General features: G+C 50.3%; 1 protein-coding gene across 1 annotated transcript in view; it reads right to left on the reverse strand.

Annotated features, from left to right (window-relative positions):
* LOC144126089 (high-affinity choline transporter 1-like) overlaps positions 1–17,289 on the reverse strand; it is a 39,890-nt gene extending 22,601 nt beyond the window's left edge. The window contains exons 1-3 of the mRNA XM_077660019.1: positions 17,067–17,289; positions 16,092–16,199; positions 14,908–15,063 (exon numbers count right to left, since the gene is read on the reverse strand). Coding sequence (XP_077516145.1) covers positions 14,908–15,063; positions 16,092–16,199; positions 17,067–17,289 — 487 coding nt within the window. The remainder of the gene's footprint in view (positions 1–14,907; positions 15,064–16,091; positions 16,200–17,066) is intronic.
* Between the last annotated feature and the right edge of the window lie 1,747 nt (positions 17,290–19,036).

Consider the following 19,036-nt stretch of genomic DNA (forward strand, 5'->3'; position numbering starts at 1 on the left):
AGCATCCAGGAAACGATGCTGCAAAAAAAGTTACGTTACAAGCGCCGCAATTTGGTGAGTTCTGCTCGAGAAAACTTGCGAAAATGTTGTTCAACCCTTACCTCGGGGTTGAGAATGTGCACGCCCGACAAGCGCTTCAGCGTGGCTGACAGACGGCGGTTCAGCTGGCGACGCCGGCGGTCCTCAAATTGCGCCTTACGTGGCTCATCGAAATGGCGTGGCAAGACTTTGAAGACCAGCACGACACTGGCCACGTTCTCCTGCAGCAGCAAAACGAGGTCCTGGAATGCGCAAGACATGTAGGTAAGCGGTACAGCACTTCATGAAGCGAAATTTGAGATAAAATGCCTACCTTTATGTGGCTGGAAGCGAAATTTGAGATAAAATGCGTACCTTTATGTGGCTGGCGATTTCTCGCGGGTCATCCCCTCTGTCGAGATCGTTGCTGCCAACATATAGGACAACAAAATCGGCGTGCCGAAAGCATGTCTCTCGAATCATTTCAGCTAGGCTGATTGCGTCGTGGCCGCTAAAGCTGAAAGTGCATGTTCTCACTAACGGCGAAAGCCGTAAGCGAGAACTGCACAGAAATTTCAGCTGGCTGCCGCCGACGAGCGCACCACGCAAAAAAGCCATACCTGGACAGCTCCCGAAACGCGCCCGCCGCCGCCTAGGTTCACGAAGCGAATGCCCGCGCACCACGCAAGCACGGCGGACGGCCGGACCTAGCGATTCCCTAGGCCGTCTAGGGACAGGCCGAGAGAGGCGCGGCGACCCCACATCCGGTTGAGAACGAGGGAGAAGCAGAAAAACGTCACGGAGAAGCGCATCCCATCGACCAATCAGCGTTTCCAGCCCACCTGCACCCAAACGCTTCTGCAAGAAGCGAGACATGCATTTTGCTTCGCGCGACGGCGTCGCTCGTCGCTTGCCGCCTTCGCGTTCGCGTGAGTTTTCGCGTACATGGAGTCCAGGCTTAAAGGTTTGCCGGTGGTGTTGGTCCGGTGATTTCCAGAAACTGGATGCACCGCTTGAAGGCTTCTCGATGATATTACTTGCAGGCTAAGCGATTTAGTGAAAAACGAACTTTTATACAGGCTATTTACAGATGGTTACAAACAAACGTCAGTATGGGCTCCGTGCGCTGGTATGGTGGCTCCAGCAGCGACCACATCGCCAGCGCCGCCTCGTGGCACTCGCCGCGTTAACCGGACGCTCAGTCACGGCCGGCCTCTCGAGGGGAGAGCGCGCGTCCCCCTCGAGACTGGCTTTGGTGGCCCTGCACCTTCCTCCATGCCCGATGCGTTTCAGGCCGGCCGCATAGCAGACGCGCACTGACCGCGATGCCATTCTAAGTCAACGCCTGCTTCTCAGCTGATTTCAACGCACTGAAAACCTTGTCGCCACCGCTGCTACATTTAGTTTCAATTGCTTTCAGGTTGGGCTGATCACCTATTCCGAGCAACCATGGTTGTGTTGCAGTCCCGACGGCACTGCCGCATCCGGCAGCGCAGTTGAGCTTGAAGTCCCTCATTGACTCAGATAATGAAATCAGCTATGCAATTTACATCCACTGTGTGAATGGTCCACTACAATTGCGAAAAACGCAAATTTACTACACACACACACACACACACACACACACACACACACACACACACACACACACACACACACACACACACACACACACACACACACACACACACACACACACACACATATATATATATATATCAGATGATAGTGCTCAACATCCTGCACGATCGGCACTGCTTTACGTTGTGTATTTCCCTCAGAGAAGCATAGCTCTAAGCATACAAATACACGAAGGGTTTCTTTCTAAGTATCCTCCACAGTTAGAGGACTTTCATTTCAGGAATTTTATGAAGGCACCAATTACATGAATTATTTTGGTCGTATTTTTTTTTTTTTGGTAAATACTTAACTCTTGAAAGGCCGCCGCGGTGGCTCAGTGGTTATGGTGCTCAGTTGCTGACCCAAATGAAGAGTTCGATCCTGGTTGCGGCGGTCGCATTTCGATAAAGGCAAAATTCTAAAGGCCCGCGTACTGCGCGATGTCCTGTGCACGTTAAAGAACCCCAAGTGGTTCAAATTATCTGGAACCTCCTACTATGGCGCCCCTTATAGCTGAGTTGCAGTGGGACGAAAAACCCCATTAAAATCAGAAGATTAATTCCAGAAATTAAGGGTTTAGCGATGTTGTGAAATCCAAGAAATATATATAGGGAAATTTGAACCGCCCGCTGTTTTTATTTCTATTCGTCCTCAGAATCTTATTCGATCTCAGAAATACAAGAAATAAAAATACAAAATTTTAAACCACTGTAGGAAATAAAATGATGAAAATAAACACACAAACGTTTATGTGAAACAATGTGAAAAACGACATAAGCACTCCCAGAAGTACGACGTCGCTCCCAAAGTATACACACGCACAAAAAAACTCCAAAAAACTAGAAACAAAATTGACACGCTGAACCACAGAGGAGCATAACAAACGAAGACTTAAACTTCAAATGCTTCACCGTAGACCATTTCCTGTGACTGACTGAGCGCATTCCTTCCCTCTACATAAAGCAACTCCTACCATTGATAGCACGTTCAAAACACCCCAGTCAGTGTAAACCCTTACCCAGTTCACACTCATTAATTTAATTCCACAGTGCACTCATTTCCATTAGACACTCTGAGCATGAGCGAGCATGCACGATGTCCAAGGAAAGCGTTAAAATATACCCGGTACCTTGACTGCAGTGTTTTTATAGATGCTATGTGATTGGTAAACACAGCAGTAGGTCGAACACCCATAATTATCCAAGTTTGTTTTCGCCTTCGGGCGAAACACTTCACCGCAAGCCTCGCTCACTGCAAACTGAACGAGAGCTGCGTTGGCTGCGTCCGCCTTTCGCCACCGCTGTTAACCAGGTGGCGCCACTCGCGCGTGCCAAATTGCAGCGCATGGAGCCTATACGGCCACAACAATCCGCGGCCGGCCTAGCCGACCGCCTGCACAGAGGCGAGGGACACCGCGTCCCAACAGTCAAACTGGCGCGCCTTGCACCCGCTCTCAACGGTCACTCCCTCCGCACTCGGCCAGACCGAGCGCCTGCCAGCTAGGACTCGCTAGAGAAAAAAAGCACACGGGCGCGGATCCCTTCGCGGGTACACCCCGAAGATGCCCGCGCCCCTTTCCACACGTAAAAATAAGCTGCTAACTGCGGCTCATCAGTTTTGACGAATAGGAAAGCTCAGAACTGATGTCAGCGTTTTCCCTTACCCCCGAGTTCCTCCCTAGGTGGTCTCGCAATACTTCGCCAAGGGGACAGGGGTCCAAGGTTGAGGCCGGCAGATAGTCCCGCCGTCCGGAGCGGCGAAGGAAACCGCAAGGACGAATGGGGAGACTAACCAAAAAGGCATGAGTCCCCTTCTAACGGCGTGCACCAAAGCAAAACAAAATAAAACAAAACCGGACGCGCAGCCTATTTTGGCACGTAAGACAGAGACCAGTCATGTTTTCCACATTAAATCTGAATCTGACCTTTCCATTTTCACTTGATTCTGCATTTTTCTTCTAATCTCTTCCATCAGTACGACCTCATACTTCACGCCTTCTAATCTAAAATCTTATCTTTCCCCTTCTCGCAGATCTTTTATTCATTTCAATGCGCGAAATCTACGAAAACTTTCGGACGACTTTACTAACCTATTATCAGCCACTCAACACCAGTTATCCGTAATCTGCGTGAGCGAAACTTGGCTGTCGGATGCCGACAAGAACCTGTACACGTTGCCTTCATATAGCGCTGAATACTGCCATTGTAGCGATAGCGCGCACGGTGGCACAGCGATCTTTATTTCTTCTTGCTATCACTATCGTCGCCGACTTGATCTATCGCTAAAAGTGGGAAGTTGTGAATCTGTATGGATCGAACCAGACGAATCTTTCTTCTCACTAGATAGAAAAAATATAGTCATTGGCTGCATATACCGATCGCCCTCGTTCCATGTTAAAGATTTCTGCTCAGCTCTGCACTCAGTCTTACGGGTATTGTCACTGGAACGCAAGAATGTTATAATAATGGGTGACATCAATATTAACACATTAGATCCCGACTGCTCCTCATATGCAGATTATATGGAAGTTTTATATAATCATGGCTTCGAAAATCTTATCAAAATTTCCACACGCATTTCCGCTACTGGTTCAAGCTCCCTCATAGATGACGCTTTACCAAATCTAATGTCCGCCCCTGATGCAGGTGTCATAGAAGCCGATATAACAGATCACTACCCTATTTTCATACAGTTGGATAACTGTGTTAACTATGTTAGGCATACTCAGTTCATTAAAAAACATTGGACTCTGCATTATTCCTTGAACGGGTTGCTATTATTGACTGGTCAGTGTTTAAGGCTCTTGATGACGCCGATATTGCATTCAATCAGTTCTTTCTTATTATCTCTAATACTATCGATGAGTGTTCTACTATATAAAATTGCAATAAGAAGTTTTCAACTCCGAATAATCCCTGGATGACTTCTGGCCTTTTAAGCAGTTTGAGAACGAAAGATAACCTAATAGAAAATGCAAAAAGCAACCATTCAACTTAAAGGGACACGGAGGAGAACCCTTTACAAATTTTTTTTTGTTAGCAATATCTGATAGTTCGGCATTTCATGGCTTTGTTGACGCTTTTCCGGGAGCGAAAGATGCATTTATTTCAAAGAAATTTGGAAACTCTTATGACGACACAGAACGGAGTGACGTGAAACGTGACGTAAACGGAGACTCCGTGATTTCTGACGGCTAGCGGTGCGGTCTAGCAGCTGCCGAAATGAAAGTTACCGCCGCCGCACGTTGAAGGCATCTACCGGGGGTCGCCACCGTCGCTTCGTTTACGTTTGCACCGGCGTCTTGCCAGCGTTACGATGGATCCCGTTCCCGAACACGACGACGTAGTTCTCGCAAAAACTCTGGCCTGCATTTCAGCGACCTCAGCCCCACAGAGCGCGCGATGTTTTTGAGGGAGCACGGTTAGGTTAGGCGCCGGCGGGTGGTTTCCCCTTCCTCAGAGAGCAACCGTTGCAAACTAAATATCATAACCACAGTGCGGGGAGTCGCAAGGGGCCAGGACACGGTCGGCGCCTTGCGCCTATCGGAGGCTGGCCGGGGCTTTGGGGCCAACGGATTGTGATTCCTTGAACGGAGCGGTTGCACGGCGCAGCAGGCAGCGTCGAGGTCCCCCATGCACGGTTGCAAGGGCGAGGTTGTTTATTTATTTTTTGCCACAAAAAACGAATGGGTGCTGGAGGGCGGTCGCGTTTAAAGTCGGCGGCTTGAAACCAAAGCCGGCGCACGACGCTTTAACGGCTTCCGCTTGATCCAAAGGGTCCACTGGATCTGGCTCTCTCGCCAACTTGCATGTACCTTCAGATGTGTACTGTGAATGGATTAAAATAGCCGAGCTCGAAAAGAACAGCTCCGCCGAACTGCCGCAGCTATCGAATATAACGCGCACCTCGCCGCGGAGCCAAATCAGTCTGGCCGGGCCGGCGGCGGCTGGCGCACTCTGCGCGAAATAGATACATGCTCCAATCTCCCCGCCAATGTGGTCAGAGTGCGCCGAAGCTGCCGAACGCGTCGGCGGTCAAGCGCAGTTGGAGTATAGAGGGTCTCGCTTTGACCGACGTGACTTCGCCGTGCAGGGCGCGCGCGCGCGCGCCTCGCCGCAGCATAAACGCTGCCTTAAAAGTGCCTGCGCTTAACCGCGCTAACCAACGTATTCAGCGGCGGCATCCATGGGAGCCACTGAAACCCCCCGCCCACTCACTAAATAAAAGAAACGAAGTCCGGTGCCGAGGTTCGGAATCGAACCAGGGCCTTCGGCGTTTGAGGCAGAAACGCTACCGCTCCGCTACGACGGCTGTCAATAAAGGCACATCTAGTGAATGCACTCTTCTCATGCAGAAATCTCCGCGGTTTCGCTAGGTATATTCTGGCCTAACAGAGCTAGGCCATTAGCAATTTTTCTGAACTGCCTTGTACCTTGTCTCCCGTCCCTAATAAACGATTTCCGTAAAGTAGTTTGAAGTTGACTGGCACAGCCGGGAATGTTTCGCCGGGCAAGCGTGCGAATACACAAGTGCTGCCTTGTACGATCACCGACCATCGTGCCATCATAGCTTTTCATCGACCGTGACGATCATCTGACAAGCCTTAACAGGCTCCTTCAAAGGCTAACTAGCAATTGAAGCGGCATTTGGAGTTCCTCTGCTGTTCGGCGCTTGTAAATCGAGGGGCGTCAAAAACAAAACCACGGGGCACGCAAAGCTCATACACGCGAAGCGCCATAAAAAATCGAAACTCTCCTGGCCGCCTGTGGCGCCGCCAAGCATCCGTTTTCTTTGCTTCCAACATTCAGGTTGTCTTTTGCCTGCCTTCCTTGTGTGATAAAAGTGCACTATTGGTTTTAAAACAAAACTTACTTCAATATTGATCTGCGCAACCTACCTTTGTCGGCCTCAGAGATTCGCGAAACCAAGACGGATGGAAAATTCCTCCAAGGTGGCGTCTCTTGTCCTATGGCGTCACCACGCTTGTACTTGCGAGAGTGGCCTGTGGTGGCGATACCTGTTTTTTGGTCTTGTTATTTTCTACCTTACAACAGCTTTGTTTTCAGTAAGAGCGGCGTTTTTGTGATCAGGAACTGGTATTCTATCGATACAAGCCAACTTCAATTTCTCCTCAGGGTCCCTTTAAGGCTTTTAGCGCGTTATAAGAAATATTCTAATGTATTAGGTTTGCTCCTTAGAAGAGCGAAGAGAAATTACTATGAAAGAAATAAATCACGCTGGAAATAACGTTCATAAGCAATGGAAAGTGATTAATTCCTTCCTAAACAGAAACAACTCGAAAGCTCCCATATCAACAATTACTTCCGGTAAGGTAACATATACCAATCCCTCAGACAATGCTGAAGCCTTTAGTGATTCATTTGCTCTAGCCTCACGAGTATTAAATACTGCCGCTAATCAAACATTACAACGATCTCCTCATAGCATTTTCCTTTTCCCTGTCTCCCCTGATGAAATCGGCAAAATAATACGCAACCTGAAAGACGCCAGTCCAGGTCTCGATAATATTCAATCATCCCATATTAAGTTAATTGCGCATCTCATTTGCGATGTCTTCGCCCATATTGTCAATCTGGTCTTGAAATCGGGCACTTTCCCTACTGCATTGAAAAAGGCAAAGCTAATTCCAGTCTTCAAAAAGGGAGATAAACAAATCATTTCTAATTACCGCCCAATCGCTATTTTATCGTTTTTCAGTAAAATTATTGAAAAAGCCATTGTTATCCGAATAAAAAATCACTTAACAAAATTTGACATTCTCTCACCTAACCAGTTCGGTTTCAGAATGGGATTTTCCACCGAATTAGCTGTGATCGCTCTCACCGATAAAATTATATCCTGCATCGACGCAGGTAAGTTTGCTGGTGCATTATTTATTGACCTTACCAAAGCTTTTGATTCCCTCAACCATGCTATTTTATTCAATAAGCTTGACGCTGTCGGCATAACTGGGCCTGCACTTTCGCTAATCAGAAGCTATTTATTCAATAGAAAACAAGCCGTGTTCATCTCAGGAACATACTCAAAATTCAAGACTACTAATGTTGGAGTTCCGCAAGGTTCCCTTCTTGGCCCTCTTCTATTTTTATTATATATCAATGACCTCCCTAGGTGTCTTTATAATTCCAACTGTATTCTTTATGCTGACGACACAACAATCTTAACCTCAGATTCGCATATAAATAAAGTGGTCGATACGATAAACTTAACATTCATGCACAGAATGTATTCGATTGGTGGAGAAATAATTTGCTGTTCATTAATGCATCCAAATCCAGCTTTATAGTTTTTAGGTCACCTCAAAAAATTCTTTGCGAAAACCTGTCTGTTAGTATACGCTCATACTCAATCCTTTCAGCTGATCACGTATCCTTTTCAGGCGTAGTACTGGACAAACATCTTAAATTTCAGACCCACATCTCATCTATTACCCGAAAAATGGCGTATGGTATTAGATTATTAATTAACGTTCGCCTGTATTTCTATGTTCCCATTCTCATTTCCCTCTATTACTCGTTCATCCACTCCTATATTCAGTATTGCATTTCATCTTGGGGAAACACGTATCATTCGCATTTATCTTCTCTGCAAACTATTCAAAATCAAGTAATTCGAATTATCACTTATAGTCACAACTCTGCAAATGCCCCTCGTCCGCTCCTATCATACAATATTTTATCAGTGCCCAAAATATTCGACTACAAATTATGTACCCTTATGTACAAATCTGTTGGAAATCTACTTCCTTTTTCGTTAACTAGCAGTGATCAAAATCCGCGTCGCAACGACACGCGTTTTGCTAATAACATTAACTTTTTACTCCCTAAACCTAACCCTAATTATGGAAAGCAAACAGTTCGTTTCACTGCCACTACATTATGGAACTCATTACCAGTTAGCATTAAGCAATCACCTAATATCTGTGCCTTTGAATCCGCTCTCCGTCACTTTCTACGATCCCCCTAATAGTATTTTACTTGGTATATGGTACTAGTTTTGTCATTTATATTATTCAATGAGTTGTCTTTTGTATTGGTCTGTATGATATTAGGTGTGTAATCATTTTTCATTCAAATAAGGGTTTGCATTATTTCTCGTATTTCACTCACTGCTCATTTATGATGCCAACAACTTTGTTTTTTTTTTTTGCATCTGCTGTCTGTAATTCATTTTTACAATTGTTCTTACAGGAGGTCCCGTTCACAGTCTCTGAATTTGGGACCTCCTTCTGTATTCCAATGTTTTTCTCTAACCTTGTACCATAAACATGTAATAAACGAACCTTGAACCTTGAACTGCCCTCTCGCGGAATATTCGCAACACAGGTACAAAAAGATGCGACAGCGCGCCGAACCCTACACCTTCCCCCCAAGACTGGCTAATCTATTCAGAGATAAGCCGAGGCAACAAACAACAAAAAGGGTTCGGAGAGTGGCGGTTGAGTAGCTCTGCACGAGCAAGCAACCGGAGCCTACGAGCCCGCATGCTGCGACCCTTCGTCGCACACACACATACATGCTACTAAGGTCCACAAAATATAGACAAAAAAAACACGCACAGAAATCCCACACTTTCGTTCGATCGACGTGCGCCTTTCTTGAGTACAACGAGTACAGTTTGTTGTCCATGCAAACAGTTCCCTGGTCCACTATCCTCAGCGGTCACTGCGGGACGTCAGCCAGTGCACTATCCCAACAAGCGTTGGGTATTCTAGACAAGGCATCTGCGTTAGCGTGGTCGGCTCCTCTGCGATGTTCAATGGTAACATTGTAGCGTTGGAGCGCAAGAGCCCAGCACGTAAGCTTTGCACTTTGAGGCACACTGCATGCTTGTAAGAAAGGAGAGCGGATTGTGGTCAGTAATGACAGTCACGGTGGCGGCGAACACCCACGTCTCAAACTTTTTTAATGCCCATATTACCCCGAATGCCTCCCTCTCGATTGCCGCCCACCGCATCTGCGATGGTGTGAACTTGTGACTGGTGAAGGCTATCGGCACCTCAGTGCCGTTGTCAGAAAGCTGCGCTAAACAGGCGCCGGCTGCTACTGCCGACACGTCTGTAAAAATCAGATACGGCTTTCGCGGGTCCGGAGTGGTCAGTGAAACCGCCTCTCTTAGAGCTTTCTTCAGGGCTTTCAAGGCTTTGTCCGCGTCATCTGGCCACGGTATTTTGTTCGCCACGCCTTTTCCTGTCAGGCGTGTTAGTGGCAGAGCGATTTCTGCAAAACTGGGAACATAGGTATACGGTAGTAGCCGCCCAGCCCAAGGGTGCTCCTCAATTCTTTCTTTGTCTTAGGGGCTTGAATTCCTTCGATGGCCTCAATTTTCTCTTTGGCTGGGCCATGCCGGTCTGAGCCGACAACGTGCCCCAGGTAGCGAATTGAAGGCATCGCTACCTGGCACTTCTCCCAGCTATAGCGTGCAGGCCCACCTCCTCCAGAGTGCAAAACACCCGCTTTAAATGATGGATATGCGCTTCTAGAGATTGGCTGAATGCGGCGATATCGTCTAGATAGGCGCAAGCGTATTCTTACTGCCCGGCTAGCAACTGGTTCATGTTCCTTTGGAAGATTGCCGCTGCGTTCTTAAGACCGAAAGGCATCACCCACCAGGCAAATTGACCTAGGTGCGAGATGAACGCTGTCGGAAGCTGAGAATCCTGAGCGAGTGGCACCTGCCAATAGCCGCGCCTGAGGTCCAGAAGTGTTATGAACGTCGCGGCTCTGACTCGCATGATCAGCTCCTGGGGGCAAACCACAGGAAATGCGTCCGTCTCGGTCACCGCGTTCAGCGCTCGGTAGTCTATGCAAAGACGTACCGACCCGCCTTTTTTGGGAACGCACACGATCGGGTGTGCAAAAGAGCTTTTACAGGGGTAGATGAGGCCTTGTGCAAGGAGCTCATCAATTTGCCTCGTTACTTCGTCTTTTAAAGCCTCTGGGATCCTATAAGGGTGGCCTCGCCTTGGAGTTGCCCCCTCCACGAGCTTTATGCTGTGCTCGCCCACGCGCGCGATCGACGGTTCGTTCGCAAATAATGCCTGGTGCTGCTCGAACGTGGCGTGCACCAGCTCCGCTGCATCCCTGTCTAAGTGGCTTGTTTTATCCGGCGTAGGCATTACCCGGTCCTTCGGGACGTTGCTTGCGCGCGGGGTATATTCGATTTCTCCAAAATCGCAGTCGTTATCAAATATGACGCTCACCGAACCTGCCTTCCCGACGTAAGGGCGTAGCTTATTTGCATGTACTAGCATGCGGCAACCGTCACTCATCTGCACATAGTACGAGTGCTCGCGGTACCTTTTTGTCACCACCGCCGGCCCTAGCCACTTCGGGTACATTTTCCCTGGCCTCTTGTCATCAAAGACGAGGACCGCCTCACCTTCGCGAAAGGTTTTTACCATTGCGTGTTTGTTATAGTGCGACGAGTACGCCTCTTGCTGTTTTCTAGTCGTTAGCTCCGCAATGTCGGCCGCGATCTCGAGCTGTGCTTTTAGATTTTTCAAATACTCACCGGGAGCACTCGCTAGCTCCCCGGGTACCTCAATGTCTCCTGCCCAGCTTTGCTTCAGTATACCGAGTGGTCCTACTGGGTCTCGGCCGTAAAGCATTCGGAAGGGTGACACGCAAGTGCTGTCGTGTGGCACCTCCCGATAGGCCCAAAGAAGAAAGGGAATGAACTTGTCCCAGTTTTTCGGTTCCTTTTCGTTTACGTGTGAGAGCATGGTCTTAAAGACTCTGTTCCACCTCTCCATCGCCCCATTGCTCTCCGGATGATTGGGAGCGGAAAAGCGCGGGGTACAGCCGAGTCTTTCGAGCAACTCCTTCGTAAGTGCAGCTGTAAAATTGGTGCCGCAGTCTGCACACACCACCTCGGGAACCCCAGTCCGGCTAAACACCGAAAGCAGCGCGTCGCAGGTTGCCCTGGCGGACAAAGACCTTAGGCAGACTACTTCTGGCCAACGCGTGCACAGATCTATTATGCAAAGCGCGTACCGATGTCCCCGGCCAGACGATGGCTCAATCGGAACTATGATATTCACGCTCACTTTCTGAAAGGGAAACTTCGGGCGAGTGAGAGGCGTTATCAGTACCCTATCGGTTCGCCGGTGGTCTGAACGCACTTGACAGCTATGGCAGCTGTCACAGTGTTTGCGAATATCCGACTCCATGCCCGGCCAGTAGAAACTGTACTTTAGGCGAGCTTTAGTCTTGCGAAAGCCCAGGTGTCCCCCCCCCCCCCCCAATAAGACTCGTGTGCTAGGCTGAGTGCGGCCTCGCGCCGTAATCTTGGCAGTACTAACTGCTGTACCCCTTGGCCTAGCACCTGGTCTTTATGATACAAAACTCCGTCTACGATAGACATGCCCGCCTTTCCTTGCTTGGCGTTCTGCCAGGCCTGACGCAGTCTCATCCTCATGCTGCTCCACGCGAAACTTCTGTGCCCCGCTAAGCTCAGCCGTGCCGCCCGCCTGTGATGGCTCGACCTCATTACTGTCAACTGTCCGCTGGGGCAGGGTTTCGTCTGTGAACGCCAGGACGGGCTCGGTGCCCACGTCTGGCCCTGATCTATCTGGTCTGTCTTCAGCCGGCGGCGACAAAGTTCCCACTACCTGCACGAGACCCTCACTTTCCGTTTTGCCCGAGTCGTGCAGCTGTTCCCATGCGTCTACGGAAATTAGACAGTCGGCTTGTGTGAGCTTGTCGGTGTGCGCACACAACGCCGGTGTCGCATCGTCCACATTTTCGATCAGGGGAGCTCCAAGACGCAGCGCCAACGGAACTACTGCCAGTTTTGCCTCTACCTTCTCTCCGAAAGCGGAGACGAGATCGATCGTCCCATGTGGGGATACGAACTCCTCAGATACAAGGCTTTCGCGCACTACGGTGATATCTGCACCGGTGTCCAGAATAGCGCCAAAAACCGCTTCCCTACAGCAGATTTTATTGTCCCTGAGCGCTGGACGCGTGGATTGCAAGGCATGGGTGGACACGCGTGCCGTTAGCCTATCATCTCGTGGTGGATTCTCTCGTCTGTCAGTTGGGTTCCCACGATCAAATGGGCAGTTCGTGACATGTCTCTAGCTTCCGCATCGGAAACAGCCACCCGACCGCGATACCTTATTCTTTTCTCCTCCTGGCCTGACTGCGGCTATTCTGTCTCCTCGCTGTGCTCCATGCTTCTGCGTAGGTGGGGCTTCAGTTCTCGGTTTTGGGGGCGTGTCAAAACCTTTAAAGCTGTAGGCTTTCCTCTGAGCGCTTCCCTTCCCGGCGGCTTCCTCGTATGTCTGTAGCAGTGCAGCTATCTCATCCGCATTCAGCCATTTCTCACCCTCGCGCAGCTTGACATATTTATGTGCTTCTTCTGATAGCCCCGCCTTGAGCTGGCCGGCAACCAGTAGCTTCAATAATCCGTCAAAAGATGACAGGCATCGTGACTTTAAATAAAAATTTAAGTAACTCTGGACGCGTGTGACAAAAGCCTTCCAGATTTCTTCGCGGCGCTTGTTGGCCCCAGAAAACCGCCTCTGATACTGTGCGGCTGAAAGTTTCAACTCGTCTAGGACCACCGCCTTCAACTTGTCATAGTCCCTGTGCTGCTCTGCGGTGAACCGTGTCGATAAGTAGGCTACCCACTCAGCCAGCACCGGGAACACAAGCTGCGCCCAATGTTCCTTCGGCACGTTGTAAGCCACGAGCGAGCATTCCACTGACTCAAACCAGACGGGTACTTCACCGTCTGCCGGCAATTTGGGGAACGCGCCGGCAAGTAGCTTAGCGTACTGTCTCAACCGCTCGTCCTCGGAAGGCGACGCATTCTGGCTTCGAGCACGCATGATTTGCATCTCGAGCTCTAAGGCTCTTATCTTTTTTTCTTACAATTCCAACTCTTTCTCAATGTTTTGGCCATGCCGTGACCCCGACGCCTCCTTGCAGCCCTTGTCTCCACCGTCCGCACTGTCAGCACTGTAACTATCGCTGTCCATCGTAGATGCCTTGTCGGGGTTAAGATGACCAAATCGGGTTATCATCAACTACGCAAGCCTTAGTCAAACAGTGACCGCTAAGAAAACGGAGGAACCAGGGAACTCACTCGGAGCTGCGCTCAGGGTCCTCTTTTCGGGCAGGAATGGCGACGACCTCGAATCAGGGGCCGACTGAAGCCGCTAGCTGCTGCCTTTACTCGGGGATGGCGTTTTCTGTCCGCTGAAGGCCGTGTCCGCTTGAATCTTCCAACTGCCGCCGTTGATCAGGGATACCACTCTGTGTCTGTTGAAGGCCTTGTCTTCGGCGTTTCACGCCCGATGCGGTTCGCACCTTCGTACCCCCGTAGCCTGTAGTTCTTTCGGTATCTCGCCTTGGATGCCGAACTTCGTCGTTCTCTCCGTGGATGTCTTCGTCCGTTCCTCGGGGCCGCTGCAGAGCACCAGTCCTGTCGACTGCGCCAGTGAAGGTCTGCCGGTGGTGTTGGTCCAGTGATTTCCAGAAACTGGATGCACCGCTTGAAGGCTTCTGGATGATATGACTTGCAGGCGAAGCGATTTAGTGAGAAACGAACTTTTATACAGGCTATTTACAGATGGGTACAAACAAAAGTCAGTATACGGCCACAACTATCCGCGGCCGGCCTAGCCGACCGCCTGCACAGAGGCGAGGGACACCGCGTCCCAACAGTCAAACTGGCGCGCCTTGCGCCAGCTCTCAACGGTCACTCCCTCCGCACTCGGCCAGACCGAGCGCCTGCCCGCTAGGAGTAGCTAGAGACAAAAGCACACGGGCGCGGCTCCCTTCGCGGGTACACCCCGAAGATGCCCGCGCCCCTTTCCGCAGGTAAAAATAAACTGCTAACTGCGGCTCATCAGTTTTGACGAATAGGAAAGCTCAGAACTGATGGCAGCGTTTTCCCTTACCCCCGAGTTCCTCCCTAGGTGGTCTCGCAATACTTCGCCAAGGGGACAGGGGTCCAAGGTTGAGGCCGGCAGATAGTCCCGCCGTCCGGAGCGGCGAAGGAAACCGCAAGGACGAATGGGGAGACTAACCAAAAAGGCATGAGTCCCCTTCTAACGGCGTGCACCAAAGCAAAACAAAATAAAACAAAACCGGACGCGCAGCCTAGGTCACTGCCCTCTCTCGGAATGTTTGCAACACAGGTACAAAAAGCTGCGACAGCGCACCGAACCCTACAGTCCTCTTTTTCTTTTGTTCAGCGCAAATATCAGCGTCTTTCATCACCAGACAGCGAGCTCACCGAGGGCGGAAAGCACCGCGGCCGTCCAGAAGAGCTCTCCGCAGACGGCTGGCGGCAGCAGAAGCAGGCTGACCCACTTGCCGTAGCGGCGCTGGAACGGGTCCAGCATGGTGAGCGCGTCCGTCTGGCGAAGCTTGGACACGAAGTAGGCTCCGCCTGCGACACAGTCGCGAGAGGCGTGCATACAATTTCAGTGTCTAGAGCCGTCGCATGATGCCGAGAAAGAAAGTGATCTTCAGCAGCTTGTAGCTGGAGCCGAGTAGAGGAGACGGGGACTCCGAACGAGCGACGTTGTGGTGCTTGCACAGCTATAGGCGGCATTTGAAGTTGACCAGAAGACAAGAGCACGTAATATAATGGGTCAGAATACCCTCGGCAAATTTAGGTGGGACTGGCCCGAAGTGGCCATTAGTGAAGGCTATCGACCCTTCCTTGAGGGCGCAAGGGGTGCACATGTGCCAGGAAGGCTTGATAGTCGGGAACCATGCACGCGCTGGGTTGGTGGCAAGAGGAAACGTTGTCTTTCACAGAACCCGTGCGTATATCTGAGGACCAGGTACAGCATGCAGCACTTTTAGCCGGACTCATCACTATAAGTACGTGTCTTGTATTTACTAGAGCAAACGAGCCGGCAATATTCATCTATGCATCAAGTGGTCCTGGCTATTACCGACTCTTACATCGGATGAAGGGCAGCTTCGCAGGGCCTAATAAGCTTGTAACGGTTAATTAGTTTACTAAATGACGACCCTCGACGACCTCAAAGTAGTCGTAACCGGCAAATTTAGCACAATTGTTTTACTAGGCCAGCCAAGCCGCAAGAGCTAACTCTAAAAGAGATAGAAAAAAAAAAGAATGTGTGGCATCGAAGCATCAGGGGCAAAAGTATAAAATGTGTCCTGTTTGCGATTGCTAACGCCCACAACAGTAATACGGCTCGAGGCATACACTGCCGCCTGAAGAAGCACATGCAACCGCCCCGCCATATTCAAACATATTTCCATCTGGCAACACACTGTAGCGGATGAAAACGAGAACCGACTTTTGCGAAGATTTCCCTGTTACCAATAGGCAACGAGCTTACGTGCGAACCGAGCCAAGGTTTCCGTATCACGCAGCTGAAATATATGGCCAACCTGACAACAAATGTCTGAGGTAGATGCAAAGGTGTTGCGCGATCTTACCCAGAATCAGGCTGATGGCGTACCCGAAGGGTGCCTGGCAGCGTATCAAACCAAACCGGTAGACGGCCTCTGCAGTGCCATTGAGGTAGCCGCCTCCTACCCACGTCGCTGCGAAGAACGCCATCGCTGGAGAATTTCCTCTTGTCCAGAAGTTTTTGCAAGATGACACTAGTGTTTCTGTCACCCTTACACATATACAGAGCTCAATGCACCAACAGTAATGTTAATGTGAAAACTGAAAAGTATTTTGGTTAGTTAATGTAGCCGCCGCGGTGGCGGAGTGGTTACGACGCTTGGCTGCTGGCCCGAAAAACGCGGGTTCGACCCCGGCCGCGGCGATCGAATTTCGATGAAGGCGGAATTCTAGAGGCCCGTGTACTGTGAGATGTCAGTGCACGGTAAAGAACCCCAGGTGGTCGAAATTTCCGGAGGCCTTCACTACGGCGTCTCTCATAGCCTGAGTCGCTTTGGGACGTTAAACTCCCATAAACATAAACATAAAACATGTTAGTTAATGTTCAAACAAATAATTAGGTGACAGGAACCATAGGAAACTTGTAGCCCTTTATTGTATGGCTTAGGTCTTGCGATTACTTCGCTTTTGGGCAACTGGTTCCTGACGTGCAAGATCATGAAGGTGTTCACAACAGAGAAAGCCTCAAGACTGCCGTGTGCGCTTCCGGAAGCCGTGTCGGGAATGGTGACAACAGCGAATTTTGCCTGGCACGAAAGTGTTTGCAAATCGTACGGAAATTCATTATCCCCTACGTGTTTCACGACCCTCAGATAGCGCTACGGGTTGGACGTATATGTAAAGCGAATACATCACGTTTTGTACTGCCTTTTAAAAATCGTTTCGCTTTGGGCACTGAGTTCATCACCTTCTGGTTTCGCCGAGATCGCGCTCTGTCGGCCATTATTTCGCGCGTCAGTGCTGCGAGAGGGCGGCGACTGATTGCGAGTTGGTGCACCCACCGGTCATGGAACTGAAACCAAGGAGCAGGGGCATTCTACGGTCGCACAGGAAGTAGCGCAGCAGGAAGCTGTCCGCGTCGTCCTGCGCTCGCGACGACAGACGGCTGCCCCGGCGGCCCGTGCGCTGCCCGATGTGTAGCTTGCGGCCCGACCACACTCCCAGGGTCGTGATGCCCACGTAGTACATGGTGACGCAGAGAGCCGCAAACGTGTTCAGGGCCATCGCTGCTCTCCGTCTTCTTCACTGCGCTCGTGGTGGCACGTTCCCGCCGAGCAAGGCGATTCGGTGCTGCCCCGACAACCAGCAACGACGAGGGGAAGGGAACTCAAAGTGGCAGGCGTTCCTTCCTTTTTTTAGTCGACGATAGCAGCGGAAGCATCTGTGAGAAACTGATGATGATGTCCTCATGCGAAACTGCCAGCGCTGATCTTCCCCTTATTATTCTTGTCGTTCGATGCTCGCGAGCACATTTGTACACGTGTACTGCCGGAAGTAAACCCTGGACAATGCCCCACAAGGTGCAAGCGTTTGCAGGGAAGGAAATAAATCCCTTTATGAAAATACGCAGGCCAACATCTTTGCTGAACGCCGATTAACGATTATTAAAGTTTTCTTATATTAAAAAAGTGATAATCGTCAGACAGGCCGGCGCACAATCAACTACTGGAGCAGTAAGCCGGTGCTTTTGACTGCCAGCTGCCACATGTTACATTAGCCTTAAAGCTAATAGTATGCATCATCCTATGTGTCACCACGAGGGTGCCTCGCCACCAAAGCGCGGCATTTCTCGGAAGCTGCGTCACGCAGATGGCGCCAAAGGCCGCTCGTTTCCGGTTCATTTGACACTGATCGTACGTCGAGACTCGAGGGTCACTGAGTGGATGGCGCTGCGTCTGCACCGGTCGAATACTTTGGAAATGAAATACTCTTGGCATCGTGCGTGCGTCTCAGCAGAACAAGAATTTCCCCAAAATTGTGTCCGCTGCGCCTCCGCAAAGCTGATGCCTATATACCTGCGCCTCCGTACACTCCCGCTCAGTGTTACTTGAAACACGCCAGACGTGGTCGGGACCACCTGCACGAAAAAATGGGAGGCACCGTTCAAAACAGCGGGGCCTTCAACTGCTTTGCAGAGCGCATTCAAGTGCTGTGAAGCGCAAATTCATACATACCGAGCCCGACTATTGTCGCTGAACCAATTAAGCGCATGTGCGGACAGGCGCGAGGTCGACGACGCCACGGAGCTTGCCTTTCGCCAGCAGTTCAGAGCACTGGGAACTGGAGAGGGTACGCACCCACCCATATTCCTTAGTGTAGGTTTCACGAGCCGTCTCTGTTTAAGCCCAAACAACCTACTGAGAGGCGCGCTATGCGCAGCCCCTTTTGAAGAATGCGCCATTACGAAGAACGCGTCCGCTAGAAGAACGCGTCCGCTGCATCGGACTCCATCTGATTGGCTTATCCCCTTGTTTGGGGCCCTCGAAGGAGAAAATAAACGGGAAAAATAAAAGCGCGCAATGGACCCAGCACCTAAAGGAGTTATGGCTGGCGTAAAGCCAATCAAATATAAAAGATCCAGGCCCTGAAGCTGGCCGACGGGGCTACCGCGAAGCACAAGCACCACTCGTGCAACCGGCGACTTTCCACAACACAAGCCTACACGTGACTCCCACAGCCACACAGGCATTTAAAACCGGCTGGTTGTGCGGCGTCCTGGAACATGGATGTATGGACGTGGCGACGCAGTGCATTGGCGAATACAGTGAGAACAAAATTATCCATTCCGTACGTTGCAAAGCTTAGAGTCGCTATTAAAGAAAAATCATTGCATGGCTAATCAGCAACGAAACCCGGCATCGCCGTTGACCAGCAGCAGTGATCCCAAAAATACCAGATGGCGTCACCATGAAATCAAGGAAAATAAAATTTATCCAGAAGGTGCGGGGAATTGAACCCTCAACTTTCAGAT

Source organism: Amblyomma americanum, chromosome 1 (assembly GCF_052857255.1).
Source record: "Amblyomma americanum isolate KBUSLIRL-KWMA chromosome 1, ASM5285725v1, whole genome shotgun sequence".
Taxonomy (NCBI): Eukaryota; Metazoa; Arthropoda; class Arachnida; order Ixodida; family Ixodidae; genus Amblyomma; species Amblyomma americanum.